The 15726-nt window shown below is 37.0% G+C and overlaps 1 protein-coding gene across 1 annotated transcript; it reads right to left on the reverse strand.

Annotated features, from left to right (window-relative positions):
* Positions 1–4910: 4910 nt before the first annotated feature.
* LOC114720137 (indole-3-acetic acid-amido synthetase GH3.10-like) lies at positions 4911–10220 on the reverse strand. The gene is made up of 3 exons (XM_028905751.1): positions 9785–10220; positions 8507–9429; positions 4911–5715 (listed from the first exon to the last, which is right to left on the reverse strand). Exons 1-3 carry the CDS (start codon positions 10126–10128, stop codon positions 5180–5182), a joined length of 1803 nt encoding a protein of 600 aa, XP_028761584.1. The 5' UTR covers positions 10129–10220; the 3' UTR covers positions 4911–5179.
* Between the last annotated feature and the right edge of the window lie 5506 nt (positions 10221–15726).

A 15726-nucleotide genomic window follows, 5' to 3' on the forward strand; every position in this document is an offset into this window, starting at 1 on the left:
AAAACGAGGAGGAAGCTAAGTCAAGGACGGGTGATCCAGATTACTTTGGGGGGGAAAAATCTAGTAGTGTGAAGACTTCATTGTAACGCCATGTATGACAGTGCCAGTTGGAAGGTGACGACAACTTGGTTTGAATGTTGTCAATTGTCACATTAATTAATATTATGAGGCATCAGACTCACTCTTGGCAGAGCTCGTGAAAAAGTCATGCACGTTGGTGCGCGCCCGTACTCAGTTATTCTTAAGAAGATAGGACGTACATAACGTGGCTGAACCAAAACATGTTTTTTGGGTATCACTGCTCTTATTATTTTCATATCTCATTTATCATTTTATTTGGACAGACTAAATGATATTATTTTCAGTTTTAATTATAAGATTTTATTTATAAACTATAAATGAGATGCTACAATTAGATCCGGAGATAATAAAATATTTTTGTTATTAGTCATTACAAACAGTATTAAAAAAACATACTACCTCCGATCCTTAATATAAGACTTTATTTGATTTTTGTGTTGGTCCTAAATATAAGACCTCAATCTATTTTGTCTCTCATATTTACTTAATTTTTTTCAAGATAGTTTTTTTAATAATTATAGTTTTAGCCAACATACTTAATTAGTAAGGATATTTTAGGAAAGATAACACCTATTTATTATAAATAACTAACTTAATTTTTTTTTTTAATTTTCTTAAATTAATCAAACAGGTTTTTATAATTATGATCGATATATAAGATGACGAAGGCTGATTGAGATGACCTCTGCTCGGAGGCGCAGACTGGCCTGGTAGGCCATGAAACCGCTTCAAGCAATGCAAAAGCAAACCAAGCAGCCAATGGCCATGAAGCCAACCACCCCAATGTCTGAATATCCTTTACTCCCTTATTTCAGCGTAGTATCTCTGTAGGCGTCCATTAAGCTCTTTAATACCCTTACTTTCAAGAGGTGACCTGTAAATAGGGAAGCAGGAAATACAGGCGTTATCGATGTAGAATTAATATGCAAGCAATATTGATCCCTTACAACAACCAAAAAAAAAAACTGCTGTTTATCATCAATGAGGTGAGGATGGATAGCAGAAAATAAGTGGGGAACACCTGTACTCCTAATGAGAAAAGTATTTTGACCACGTGTTAAAAATGAGGTCCCCACACGTCCCTATCTCTGGACGATGCCAGTGATGCGGCTCCCATCATTCAAAAACAAAATGTTAAAAAGCATAAACTTTCAGTACGGACACCCAATAAAAATTCAGTCTCCCCAGATACTGCAACGACTGAAGTGAGGAGTAGCTAGGTCGTAGGCTGGCTTAGCTCTGGCCTCTAGGTGGGCGTCTATTTCTCCGTGTGCCAGTAACGCATTTATATGTCTTTAATATAGGATTCAATTTTTAAATTGGTTTTGATCCTAAATATAAAATTCATTTCTCATATTTATCAATTTTCTCTAAACTACTCTTATAGATACTCTTTCAACCATAATCAAGTAGAAGAGGGAAAGAGTATTAAGAAAGATGATTATAGTGTTTTAGGAAAATGTCACTTTTTTATAATTAACTGACTTATCTAAATTCCTTAATCTAATCAAATTAGTTAAATAGGTCTTATATTAAAAACTGAAAGAGTATAACTGTTCCCCGTGGGAAAGAAACCCTCCTTCTGTCTGTCTTCGCCCAGTTTGGCTCCAGTAATTACAATTTTAAATTTGATCGCATAACATATTCCTCTTTCGATTTTTAATATAGGACATAATTTTTGAGTTCATTTTAGTCTTAAATATAAAACCAATTTTTTATATCTATCAATTCTCTCTAAATTACTTCTATGGATACATCCTCAACCATAATCAAGTAGAAAGGGGAGAGGGGTATTAAGAAAAATGATTATGGTATTTTAAGAAAAATGTGTCATTTTTTAATAATTAACTAACTTACCTAACTTTCTTAATCTAATTAAATTAGTTAAATGGGTCTTATATTAAGAATCAGAAGAGTATTAATTTCTAATGAATGGTTGCTGAGATTATTAGCTGCTATTCCTATTCCTATGTGAAACCTGTTAACAAGGTAGGTATGAAAAAGAGCTCAAACATTAAAATAATATTAAAAAATAAATTTTATATAAACCGAGATAAAATTTATTGTATATTTACGTAGAATTTTGTAGATTAAATATTTATAAGCTATTTGGCCTTCAAAGGTTGAATTAGTTGTATATACTACGTACAAGCACCCGACGGCTCATATAGGGTCCCAAAAAACCTGGATCGGAGCGAGATTTGAAAGCTTAATCCAGCAGCTCCAGGGGTAAACACTTACCACGGGAGACTTCTCCCTGATGACCCAGCTACCAAAAGAAATATGATTCTCTTTATTAGAAAAAAGGAAAAAAATAACAGAAGAACAAAAAAAAAACAACATAACATAACAATAATCTTGTTAACGGTCAGATCGCTTTGGCCTCTACGCACACAAAGCAATGTAGCTACTGGTTTTCCAGCTGTCTGTGGTGCAAAGGCGGGGGGAGTTCCCTTGTGGGAGTTTGTCTACGCCTTACGCCTTCTATTTCCTCCCCGTCTAGCGTGTCTGTTGCGGTGGCAGGACAAGTTGATCGCACCGGGATTGCTCAATCTCTTTTTTTTCTATTTTGTATCAGGTGGTTACGCGCATGTTCTGTTAATGTCGTTGTATTTTCGGTCCTGATCTCTTTGTTTAAGATTGGAGACTTGTACTTTTTGTCTTTGATCCGTTTCCTCTGATTAAAGGAGTTTTCGTTGGCTAAAATTAAAAAAGAAAGAAGAGAGAGAGAGAGACTTGCTAAGACACCAAGGGACCCAGTTAGGCACTTTGGTGAGGTTTCGTCTTCTCTTTCTAACCCTCTTTTTCTCGATCCGCCTGCGACAGGCTAATCTCAAAGCGGCCATAGCCACCCGCCTTCCGTCGTGCACATATTGCTCACCGGTCAACACGCGAACCATTGTGCAGCCGCCACCGCGGCATAACTCCAGCCCTGATAAGGTATATATCTTTGGTCTTAAAACCTTGAAGAGATTGTAGTATTTTGATTCGTGATTCTCGCATGCCGCTGTTGCTGTCACTTGTGAGTAATTAACAAAGCATCTCCGGCAACGTTACCGATTATTATGCTCACAATGATGCTACCACAGTGTCATTGGTTGTGACTTTACGTTGTTCGGTCTACTCTTAAATAGTCTCACCGGGCGCGGGTGATTCATCACTCGCTCAGTCTGTGAAAGTATATATGGACAATCTGGCGCAGGGGTTAAAGTCTTTTTATAAAATTTGCTGTTGCGCTCATCGAGTTCTCCACAGGCTTTAAAGCCATTACTGTAGATCAGGAACTCGATGCCGCCTTCTTTTCGCCATGAAAGAGCCCCTCTCTCTCTTCTGACTCCAATCTCACTGTGCAGTGTGGTTCGATAATTGATGATATTTGGAGCAGTGATGGGCGCCCTTGCTGAGCAGTGGAAGGGAGATGATTGGGCAGCTGGCACAGGCGTAAGTCTCTCTCATTTCTCGCTCATTACGTCGTACATTACATGAAATTCCATGTAACGGAAATCCTACTATTCACTCGCTACTGTAGCTAGTTACCCCATTAGGTACTGCTGCCTCCCATTAAGCTACAATCACGCATCAATAATCTTAGTGGTCCAAAATTGGAGGTGCGATGTCACAAACAAAACCCTCCCGTCCCTCCCTCGCTGTGTGACCAAAGTCTCTCCGTAGGTGTGCCTTTAGATATTTTTTTGTGTGTTAAAATTTATATACTCATTTTATTTTAAATATAAAACTTATTTTATAATAATAGATTTTATATTTAAGACTGGAAAAATAACAAAATCATATACAGCCTTGTGAATGGGAAGGCTTAAAAACTAAAAAAAAAAACATTATTTAATCTTTCCTTCTATTGAATCCTGGATAATATTCTCTCTTTTTTCACCAACTTTTATTTCATTTAATATTATAATATTTTTTTGGCCAAAATATTATAATATTATAAAACATATGCTAAAATTATCCGGTGTCGCATTAAGCTAATAAACATTCTTTTAAAAAATATATAATATACATGTATTTATAATAAAAAGATATATTTGAAACATTTTGATTATTTTCTTTGCAAAAAAATTTTCATGTTTACTTTTTTCTCTCCTGAGTAAAATGGATCGATATTGTTATGCATTTGTGTGGAATCCAACCGTTTTTTGTATTTTATATTGATGATTATAATCTTACCCTTAATTATAATTCTACCCCCACAAAAATTATCCATATAATTTTTTTGGGTGATAATTATCCTCATAAATTTATATCCTTGATGTATATAGATAGACAGATAGATATAAGAGCCGAACGGCCTTGAAACTGGTTTTTTTCTTCTTGGTTTTTTTTTTTTGCCAATGAAATTCAATGTATTAACTGCAGGGGTTCAACACTAAATAATATATGCTTATTTTTCAGATTGCATTATTATTTAATTTAAAATTATGTAAACTATTTCTCTCGATTGTATTGAAATTGGAAAGGGCGAAAAGAGTTTAGTTTATCATCGATTGATCGTTTTCTTAGCTTCTTGTTGACTTGTCCAGCTGTAAAAGCAAGAAAAGACAAGTCGTTAAAGTTCAAACTTTGAACATCACTATAAAACCTAGTTCATAGGAGTAATAATTAACTATAGTAATTGATTTTTTTTTTTCGGTCTTAGTTTCTCTCAAGGTGCAATATATATTTTTTCATATATATGCATCTTTGTGAATGTATAACTTCTGGGATTGATTTCCATTTAAACTTTCAGCGATTCAATTAATCAGCTGGATATTACTATTAGGTGATAGTCGGATAGATATCAAGCGGAGAAATAAGGGCTGCTCATTTTCTACTCTCATACGAGCTAGCTACAACTAGAGAATGGGAGCCTAAGCAACTCCTTATCCTAAGATACACCAATAAATAAAGTCTAAAGATACAATGTAACATAGAATAACAAAATTCTAAAACTAAAGTTCATGCTTGGAATGCGTTGGTATGTATGGGATAAAATAAAGGTGGTTTTGGCAGAAAACTGTCAAAAACATTATTCCAAACATACATACCCTTAAATATAAGTAAATGGTTACGTTAAATAGAAATGATTGTGAGGATAATGAGTCTAAGCATAGGCGGTGCTGCGAAAGGTCCTGATGGTGGACGCAGAGAGGATATTGAGGAGGCCTGGGTTAGTAGTGCACCTGGGGGTCTTGAACTGGCCAAGTGCTGCCCCACTTGCGACGAAAAGGTCGAGAATCCTCTTGAAGGCGCCTCTCTCAACTACGCGCAGCTCTAGAGGCCCAATGGCGTGGGTCTTTCTGGACACCACGTAGCCATGGTCGACGAAGGACACGTCCATCTGCGTGCAGCACCTGTGCAGCACCATGTCATCTGCTTGACCTTTGATCTCCCAGTATATCACGTAGTGTCCTGGTGGCTCCGATACTTCTGCGTAGCTAGTAAAGTCCACTACCTCTGCTTCCTCCTTGTTCAGCAGATCTGACCCTCTTTCCACCACTAGCTGAAGATCTTTCTCTGTGTTCTTGTCTATGTTTATTGTCAGGATTAGTTTCCTTCTGCATATGAAATTCAACTTTGGGGTCCCCTTATGAAATCCCCCAACTTCCACCACATCCCCTAGTCTACACCTATACAGTCCTGCAAGTAATCATATCAACCCAAACCAATTAAAAACAATGTCAACCCGTCAAAACACAGATCAATCTTAGGATATCGTAGGTTTTGGTTTTCAATATGGCAAAACCCAGCATTTTAGTTGAGATTTTGGTTTTCAGTCTTTCAAACCTAAGCCAAACTCAGTACATTTCTTTTATGTATTTTTTTTATGCAAGCACGTGATTCTATCAAGAATCCACTAGCTAAATTTCGCCCCACTCAACTTTTCCCAAAATTATTTTTGCATGATGATTAGAGTGTTGAGTTCAAAAGCAAATACTCCCTCCTGTCTCATTAAATGAGTCTTATATTTAGGACCAAAAGAATATATGCAAAAAAATATAACATAGCTAAAGCTGTATGCGATGTATGTATACAAATAATGTATATATAAAATATGCAATAGTGGGGGACGACAAGTTATGTTTAATCTCAATATATATACAAAAACTCATTTAAAGTTGACCCAAATCAATTAAAAATCAAACCAAACCGACTTCGTTACAAGAATTTCATGCCCCTTTTCTGTGTAAAGCAGTCACCTTGATATGGTTGTTTGGTTTAGATGTTTGTCTAAAATTGAACCAACCCAAACTGTCGAACACCACTACTTCTCAGTTATATGTACATATACATATGAAGCTGGTCTTGTTCTTTTGAAAAATGTTCATATTATTTGAATTAATCGGAGCCTATATATGTATCAAAGTATATATCAAATTAGAGGAAATAATATGATCACATAATTAAAATGAAAGTGTACCTAGCTAGCAAGCCTATTCTTTGACAATCGTGGGATTAGTTACAAACTGTGTAAGCTCAATCTTTGTAACTAGGACCTCAATCCTGGTGTATCACAAAAACAAAGCTCGAGAGTAATAAGTAAACAGTTCACAACATGTTATAAACTATTCATAGTCTGCAGTATTGTCATGCATTTTTTACCTCAAACATATCTGATAATATAACATGTCTTCATTAATGAAATGATCATTTGTTACATGTGAACAACACTATTACTAATGTCATAACATGATGATAGTGCGTGGGAATAGCCTACATATAGTGACCAATTCAACAATGATAGTAATGATGGATGGGGATGGCACAACAAAAATTATCATAATTATGATAAGATAGAGAAATGTGGTGATCACGATGAAAGCGGTCAAAAGAGTAATGGTGACCTTAAACATAAAGTCAGCAACCTTATGAAAATAATAATAATAATAATGAAGTAACAATAATAATGAGGATAGGTAACAGTAAATCAAAAAAGTCGTACGACAAATGTTAACTAACTAGTTCAACGATTATTGTAGCGTTAGATAGTAGTGCTGATAATAATAGTCGCCATATAGTGGCGGTGTACTGTTGTTAATGGTGAGAGGAGGGGGAGTACATTCCATGCTCATCATAATTATAACATGGAGTGCTCATCACAATTTAGACCATCCAAATCAATTTTTGATGGTTCAGATTAAATTTAAATTTTTTTATATATTTTAATCAACTTTTTATTTTGATTGATACAGAATTCAAGATAAATATAATATCATAACTAACGTATCTTTAAAAAATAAATTTATCATTGAAAATATTGTGTGTTAAAAATTTTAAATCTAAACCATTCATATTAGATTTTGGAATGGTTTAAATTGTATTACAATAATAATTGTGATGAGCACCGAATGAAATGGTGGTTGTCAAATGACAGTGACGACTAGGACTGTGCAGTGACGATGATAGCAATACAATAATTGAGAAACTGGCGGTGGTTATTAATTTTGTAGTCTGTGCAAGATTTACTATCAATATCGTGACTGATGATAAGCTTATACACATAAATTATGAAGCATTCCACGCCATTTTTTGTGTGGCCTGTATGGAATTCCAGAAGGATTATAGTTAGGATTTTCAATTTAAGGATGACAATTACAAGATGCCAGCAAAGAAATGACAAAATAATTAGTGAAATGGGAAGTGGGATATAATAAGACGGATAAGGAATGGATAGAAAGGTGGGAGAAAGGAAATTAAAAAACTGAGAGGGAGCAAGCAACTAGAACATTGTTAATATTATTTAATTATATAAAAATTCTATCAAATAAGGAAATCTTAGGATAATAATAATAACAACAACAGCAACTAATTATCCTAGACCGGGTAAATAAGATAACGCAGACATGAATGGACTGCGATGCAAGCTTATTTTTAAAAAAATATTCTAATCAAAATCTTAACGTACATCTACTAAAAATCAATTATTAAACATAAAATAGTCCTGACTTAATTAAGTTCTAAATTTTCCTACTCCTATGACCTGCCCTCGGGTCTTTAGTTCTACACTGCATCTATATAAATAAGTAAACATCCAGGGGTTGTGACCACAATCCCAACCAAATCATGAGCAGCCAGAGAAATATAGGCAGTCAGTGGCCACAATGAGTAGCTTTTCAATCACTCAACAATTATTACTGTCTGGCTAGGAGAAAATGTAACCTCTGGCGCACCCAGTACTCTATTATTGGGAAAGAGGGTGGGCGTAATAATCTACAACCCATGAACTACTGGTTCTTTCCCGGATCAATGTGCATGTGTAACGATAATAGGATGAAAAAGGTAGGGCCCGGACGGACGAGAAAATGAAAATCGGAACGAAGTTGGGCTCGGAGATATGAGTGTGGGTATATGAGGAGACGAGAATGTTATGGATAAAGTCAGATTCTCTGAGAAAATGAAGAAGGTTGCGAGAGAGAGAAAGAGAAATTACCTGTGAAAGTTGTGAGGACTAATTCATACTCTTGTCCAACCTTAACTTGGGATAGCGGAATAGGCAAATCCTCCATGAAATCATCAGCAACTGAAGTGCAACCTTGCTTTTGTCTATGAAGGGGTATGAACTCAAAGTAAGAGAAAGTAGGTACGACGGCATATGTTACATTCTCCGGAGGCAAACTAGGATCCACATTAACCCCTATCCAGCTCTCAGTAGATCCATAGTCAGCACTTACTAATGGCAACTTATTTGCATAATGTCTTAGTTTTTTCAGGTAAGGTTGCATAGACCCCGTCATTATGGAATATACGTACTTAACATTTGGCCAAAGCTTAGGAATCAGTCCAAACCAATTCACCTCTTCTAATTCCAGGCAAGCAGCTTCTAGTTTTAAAGCTAGAGATGGGTTTGGGGAAATTAGATTCAAAACAGCCTTTCTCATTTTGGGTACTTTGATTTCCGAGCTCAAACTTCCTTCTTTAATATCATTGCAAATGTCTCTCCAAAGATCTTCAAAACTGCGAAAGGCCTGCACTATGCTATAGACAAAGGCTGAAGTGATAAATTCAACTTGATCAGAGAAGTAGAGGCCAAGAAGGAGATGGCAGTATGTAGATTGCTCATAGTCTCCTCCTGAAATCACCTCATCAGGGCTGCAAGTGAATGACTTTGTTTTCTCCTGTTTGATTTTGAACTCTTCGCTGGCATAGTAGTGTGTTGTGGCCGTTCCTACCCTTAAGCCTCCTTTAGTTAGAAACTGATTGCTGCTGTATATGAATTCAAGAATCCTACCTCCTTCTCTTATGGGATAAACCCTTGATCTATAAGCTGCAGCTAAAGTGAAGACTTGAAGGGTAGTTTGGGCGCTGTGTCGGGTGAAAGGTACAAGCTTTTGCCTTCCCTCTGTGGTTCCGGAACTGGAAAATCAGCACCACAAAAATAGACATTAGATTTTACTATTAAACTAGAGAAAGATCTCCCATTCAAGGAAAGAAGAGCGGACTGCGTCCTTTAAAGATTAATGTATCATCTACAATGGGAAAGAAGACATTGCCATCCTTAATTACTACAAATCGTTCCCTCGCACCTCATCGTGCTGATGTCCAAGGACAGGACAAGAATTGAGTATCACGGAAATTTGGAGAGGATAAGTAAGAAAGAAGAAAAACCATACATATGGCTTGTATTTGATGTTCTACATTCTGATTCCCACGAATATAAAAAGTAGACATAAAAAATGTGATGGACGGACGGATGTGGGAGAGGAGGTACCTTAAGGAAAGAGTGGTAATGGGGGGTTGCCGAGTGAGTAAGGGAGTCGTGTCCCCATCTGCAATCCGTTGGATAAAAGGCTCAAAATCTTCATGAGAGGCGAGGGGAACCACAGAAGTGAAAAGAGATTCCAATGCACAAGCGTCCATGTCGAGGATATTGTAGTCCCCCAACCATTTGTTTAGATATTCCACCCCATGGTTCTGCTTCAGAATCTGGGATAAGATCTGGGTCTGAACAGAACCTGCCTTCTCTGTTACATCTTCGAACCACCTAATGATCTTGTGTCCATCATTGTTGTTGCTGCCATAGCTAGCGCTGCTATAACTTAGAACTGGTTCCATTGTAATGGCTTCGGTGTTGGGGCATGAGGGAGTGGTGAGTACTACAAAAATGATTTTGGTGCTGGGTAGGCCTCTTTATAAAACATATCGAAAAGAATCAAGAGAGCCCACTGGTTGAAAATATCCTTCTATAGTGATTATTTACCTAGGGCTTTGTCCCTTGTTCAAAAGGCTCGTCAAGTTTAATATTGCAGAAGCCGGTCCACCGAAAGTACGACAGCATACAGGCCACAAGAAATTATGTTGTCATTTGACAGAGAGAGATTCTACAGGGTAAGTATGTATAAGAGACAACTAATGACCAGGGACCAAAACCACTGTCATGACAGCTGAATAATTTCCCTCCAATTAATTGTGAGCCACCATTTGAAAACGAGACCATACTACGCAATCTACCAATCATCTTATTTCTTTTCGTGATCTTAATTGCCTGGGGTGTTTGAGCCATTCACTGTCATTTTTCGCCTTTTTCTAGTTTAAAATACATTCCAACATAAACATACGTCCAGAACTGAGCAGAAAGCAAAGGAGGAAGCTAACAAATACGGAAAGGTTTGTCACTTTTCCTGTCGGATTGTTGCATGCCCTGCTTGCTCAGAAATCAATATCCCAAACATCATCCCTATATTATCAATTCACATAAAATATGAAAGTGATGACCAAGCATATTTTTCATAACTCATACACTGCATATCTCAGTCACCGAAAACTACATCTAGCAACGTTATAAGATTATTTTGTATTACCAGAAATTTTTACACAATAATTATGTATGAAAATCCACCTGTCAATATATCCAAAAAAAAAAAAACCATCGCTGTCAAGCGTTTCTCTGGATCCTGTTTTGTGTGAAAATAACCACACTGAGACCCATTCTCCCCCAGAATGCTCTGAATAGTGTGATCATGCAGCGAATTTCACCCATTCTCTGCACGGCAGCCGAAATTCTTGAAATTCATGATGCACCGCAAATCGACACTTCAAGCCCTCCGTATAACCTTTTGGAGCAATCATTACTATTTGTCACTTTGATAAGCCAATTAATCTGTCTTGGTTAATTCTTGAATTTGATGATTTGAGGAACACTATTTGCCCGTGTGTGTGGGTCCCATTATTGGAATACGCTACACAGTGATAATGAGAGCTGAGGCAATGCATAATGTTTTCCATTTCAAAGTCTAATATAAAGTGGCATTATATAATTAACCAATCCCTCACTTTAAATTACAGGCACGGAAAGAAAAGATCGACATGCCATGATCTAATTAGTTGTTTATTTTATCTGTATGATTACTGTTTGTCCGTTATTAGCTTAGAACTTGTTATAACCGGGGTGTGATTGAACGGTGGGGGCTCATCTTCCCTTAACCAAGTGTCGAGGGTTCGATCCTTGCCTTGGGCATGGAAAAGCTTTAAAATCTCGGGCTAGCTGTTCCATCCATCGAGGTGCCTACAAGCCCCGGTGGATACCCTGATGTTTCATAAAAAAAAAAGCTTAGAACTTGTTATTTAGTTATCTGTGTGCATAGAATATAAGAACTCTTGTTCTAGAATTAACAATGTTTGACTCCCTGAATTTTAATGTATTAGTTTATCTATTGTTCAAAATTGAGGAAGCCTTCAAATACTCGAGCTAATGGAAGAGTCAAGAAGAGGTGTCTTTGGAATTAGCTGTTGCAAATGACTGTTCCGACGTTTATTTATGCATTCTAATTAACCGGTTCTATTCTTTCATTAATCACAATGAATTTCCATACACCACAATCATTATCAACTGTTAGAAACCGCTCTATTTAATCATCATACACATCCTTAATCACCATTATGGCTGTCCGATGGTCACATCTTGTTGGTGTGTGGTCCGTGCGCATCAAGCTCTTCCCCAGTGACGGTAGCAATCGGTAATACAGATGCAACGAGCAAGATATATAGAACAAGAGGAGAATAAATGAAGAGACGACTTTGGTTTGTGTTGAAATAATTAGGTCAGGACAACGCGTTTCACTCTGATTGCCCTAAACCAAACATCAGAATCTGCCCATAAAGATATCACCGCGCCATTGTGTATTTTGTCGGGGAAATGTCCAAGTTGTCTCAGTCCGTCTATATATATGTCAATATATACCATTGAAAAGCTAAGATGTTTTGGTTCACCTTTTGGTGTGTGGGTCAAATTATTGCATACCCACTTCTATCACAATTCTATCACAATTCGCAAACAGCATCTTGCTGGATCACTTTCCTCCCAAAAATTCATCCAAATCATGACTATAAATGAGCCTCTCTTCATCCATGCCGGGGTGCTATAAAGTCTGATGCTCCTCCTGGGCTATCATATCAGGTTCTGGAGTTTTCCAAGGGACCGGTTCGATGAAGAATCCGTAAAAGCTTAAAGATTTTGCTCGTCCCTCTGATATATTATTCTCTTTCTGTAAATTGTTACTATTCTCCCTGAAAATTTTGGGGCGCAGAAGGGGTCAGGTTTATCTCATATCAGATGCACCTACAGTTTCTTCGAGAGAAGTCTATAATCCAATGAAAGAGAAAGTTGCTTTGGAAATGGCAGAGCAATTTGGCGGACTTAGGCACTGGACAAGGACCAGAGTGAAATGGACGTACATTATGATAGCAACATTTAGTGAGGGGGACTGGTCGTTCCTGATCAATAAGGTCAGCGTAAGTCGGATTTACGTCAGATCGGGTAGGTATGGCAATAAAGGATTTCTCTTCATTGCCGTGAAAAATAATAGCTATATCGTCCTCCCAAAAAATGAAAATAACGAAGTCCCCTACTTCTACTTCCTATGTGCTTACCATCGTTAATCACCAAAAAAAAAAACATTACTACGAGATAATCATAAAAAAAAATGTTTATGGAGTATTCTTTAATGTAGTAGTTGATCAAATATACTGAGCTGGGAAATTTAGAATTCAAATCCATTCATAATCCACACCGGGGATTCTGGAGCAATCATAGGATCCAAGGATAATAACGATTCCGTGGCAATAAAATTGAGTGTTGACTCGAAGCCTGATGTGCCAAGTGTGACACGGCTTCTCATTCATCATTTCTCTGTTCAGTTTATGCCCTTGAGTTGATGCTAATTTAATTGCAAATTCTGAAAGAGGAAGCAAAAAGGGCGCGTAAGGGAAGGGTATTTGCCTTTGCAAGATGAGCCTTTTGATGATGCACCCGAACTAGCCATTGCTCGAGCATCTGGGCATAATTTTAAAGCCTGTTAAGATAAGGGTATAATTAGGGGGGGGGGGAAGATAATTAATTAATGGTGTTTTAAAACAGCATAAGTTACTGAAATAAATTAAAGATGTATTAAATGACGAGCATTAAAAAAAATCATAAACATATATGTTCATCTTAATTTTATTTCTTGGTCATGTGAATTGGCTATCCCTTTTTAATAAAATAGATACAAAGAGAGTAAATAAAAGAGAGCTGAGATAGTTTTAAAAAGAAATTACAGAGGTAAACTCAACGGCTTAGAACTAGAAATATCAAATCCACAACTTTCTCACAAGTAGGATGGCCTCAAGACCGCAGATCTACAACGTCTCGAGGGTCCAACATAGCCCTTCTAATGCTGTCAATGAGCCCGGCCGCTTTATACTCACACATTCATTTAATATCTGAATTCATACTTGTCATGTTCCATCTTATTTTTACTGCCTCGTCTACTTTTAACTTTTAAATAGCTGGTTTGAGATAGCATAGAAGAATAAATATAGGTATATCTCCTAACAGAAATTCAAATATAAGTTCATTATAGTCCGATTTGGCATTAATTCTAAAATCATTTATAAATATATTTCATATAAATCGACATAAAAATCTTCTAATATACTTATTACATTTCATAAACTATGATTAAAAATTTATTTATAAACTATTCTAAATAGGCACTATATCGTGGATGTAACGTTTTTCGCTAGACACACTCGTCATTACTCGTCAATTTTTTTTTTTGGTAACAAACGAGGTCTAAGACCGAGAACTCAAATTTAAACTAAATGGGGACTTCTCCCACGCTCTCTACTTCCACGACTGCCCTGAGGTTGGTTGGACAGACATCAAACATTAAGGATTCAGAAATTCCTCTTTTTGCTAGTTCATCAGCGACTCTGTTACTTGCTCTTGGGATCGATTGAACAATAACCTTCCAATTGTACTTGAGCATATTCTGAATTTGTCTGATCATTAGGCTGCTAGTACTGCAGGAATCTTCATCCAGTATTATATCAACAACTGCGGTCGCATCAGATTCAATCACTATTTGTTTGAACCCCATATGCCATGCAAGATAAAGACCTTTATAGATACCCCACTCTTCTGCCTCCTGAGCGCTGCATCTTCCAATTTTGTACGTAAAACCAGCTATCAACCTTCCAATGTGATCACGAAACACCCCTCCGCATCCTGCCTAATTAGATTGTCTTGCCATAGCTCCATCGACATTAACTTTAATCCAGTTTGTTGGTGGTGGAGCCCACCTCCTATTCAGAGCCGTGTTAGTTTCTTGTACAGGTTTGGGTAAAGTTTGCTTGAGCGAGTAGTTCTGCCAGATATTCAAAATCACCTCTGCTGGTTTTTGTGGCTTCTCGTATGTTCCAGAAAAAACAGTCTCATTTCTCCAACTCCATAATTTCCAGGTAGCTACTCCCCATAAACATTTCCAGTCACCAATTCCGGACTTACCCAGGTCACTTGTCAGGTTGAGATCAAACCATTGTTTCAGAGAGAAGCTGAAAAAATTAGCTAAATACCTCTGTTGTAGCATTTCAGTCCACATATTCCTAGCATAATCACAATCTCTCAATATGTGCAGGAGAGTTTCTGTTTCAGCACTGCAGGAGGGACAGATTGCCGACACATGGGACCAGTTGCTTCTCCACTCATTTGTTGGGAGTCTATCGTGATAAGCTCTCCATAGGAATACTCGGATCCTCTCCATCCCTTCCCACTCCCAGATATGTTTATAGATGGGATTATAGTGACTAGTGTGGTTCTTCTCAATCATAAAGTAGGCATCATTACTCGTCAATTAATAAATGTATAGGTGCGTCTATGAGTTGCTAAACCAATGGTCCATTCCGAGCATGCCCATGAACTGTGGCCCACCAATGGAAACTCGACTCTTGCAGTTGTAGACCGCACCGTCGAATATCTCGGGCTACTTTTAACAAAATTGCACGCCAACAGTCTCCAAGAGACTTATCTTTTTTGGCATTTATTTGAAAAGTAAATATATGATTTTTAAAAAATATATATAATGTCAAGGGATTTTAAAATATTACTAAATTGAATAATAAAATCAATAACAACGGGCGATTTAGTATTATATTAATAAATAACAAATGAACAGCGATGGATGTTTTCAGTGGTGTTTTTTCGCTATAAGAGTGGTTTTTAGTGTTAATATTCAATTGGCATACTTATTTTACGTTATACTGCATCAACCAAAAACGAGTCAGATTTTTTTGGGAACATTGATAAGATATGGAAAAAATTGAAGAGAGAAATATGAATGGTAAGTGATGGAGTCCGATCGATTCCAGGAGGGGTCCCCCACAACTGGTTCACGC

Source organism: Neltuma alba, unplaced genomic scaffold (assembly GCF_004799145.2).
Source record: "Neltuma alba isolate B1F8T4 unplaced genomic scaffold, ASM479914v2 tig00011968_pilon, whole genome shotgun sequence".
In the NCBI taxonomy this organism is placed as follows: Eukaryota; Viridiplantae; Streptophyta; class Magnoliopsida; order Fabales; family Fabaceae; genus Neltuma; species Neltuma alba.

Coding starts and splice junctions, on each gene's coding strand:
- LOC114720137 (XM_028905751.1), bottom strand. CDS start 10,128: ATGGAACCAGTTCTAAGTTATAGCAGCGCTAGCTATGGCAGCAACAAC. Junction 9,430..9,784: donor ATTACCACTCTTTCCTTAAG/GTACCTCCTCTC, acceptor CTGATTTTCCAG/TTCCGGAACCACAGAGGGAA. Junction 5,716..8,506: donor AGTCCTCACAACTTTCACAG/GTAATTTCTCTT, acceptor GATTACTTGCAG/GACTGTATAGGTGTAGACTA.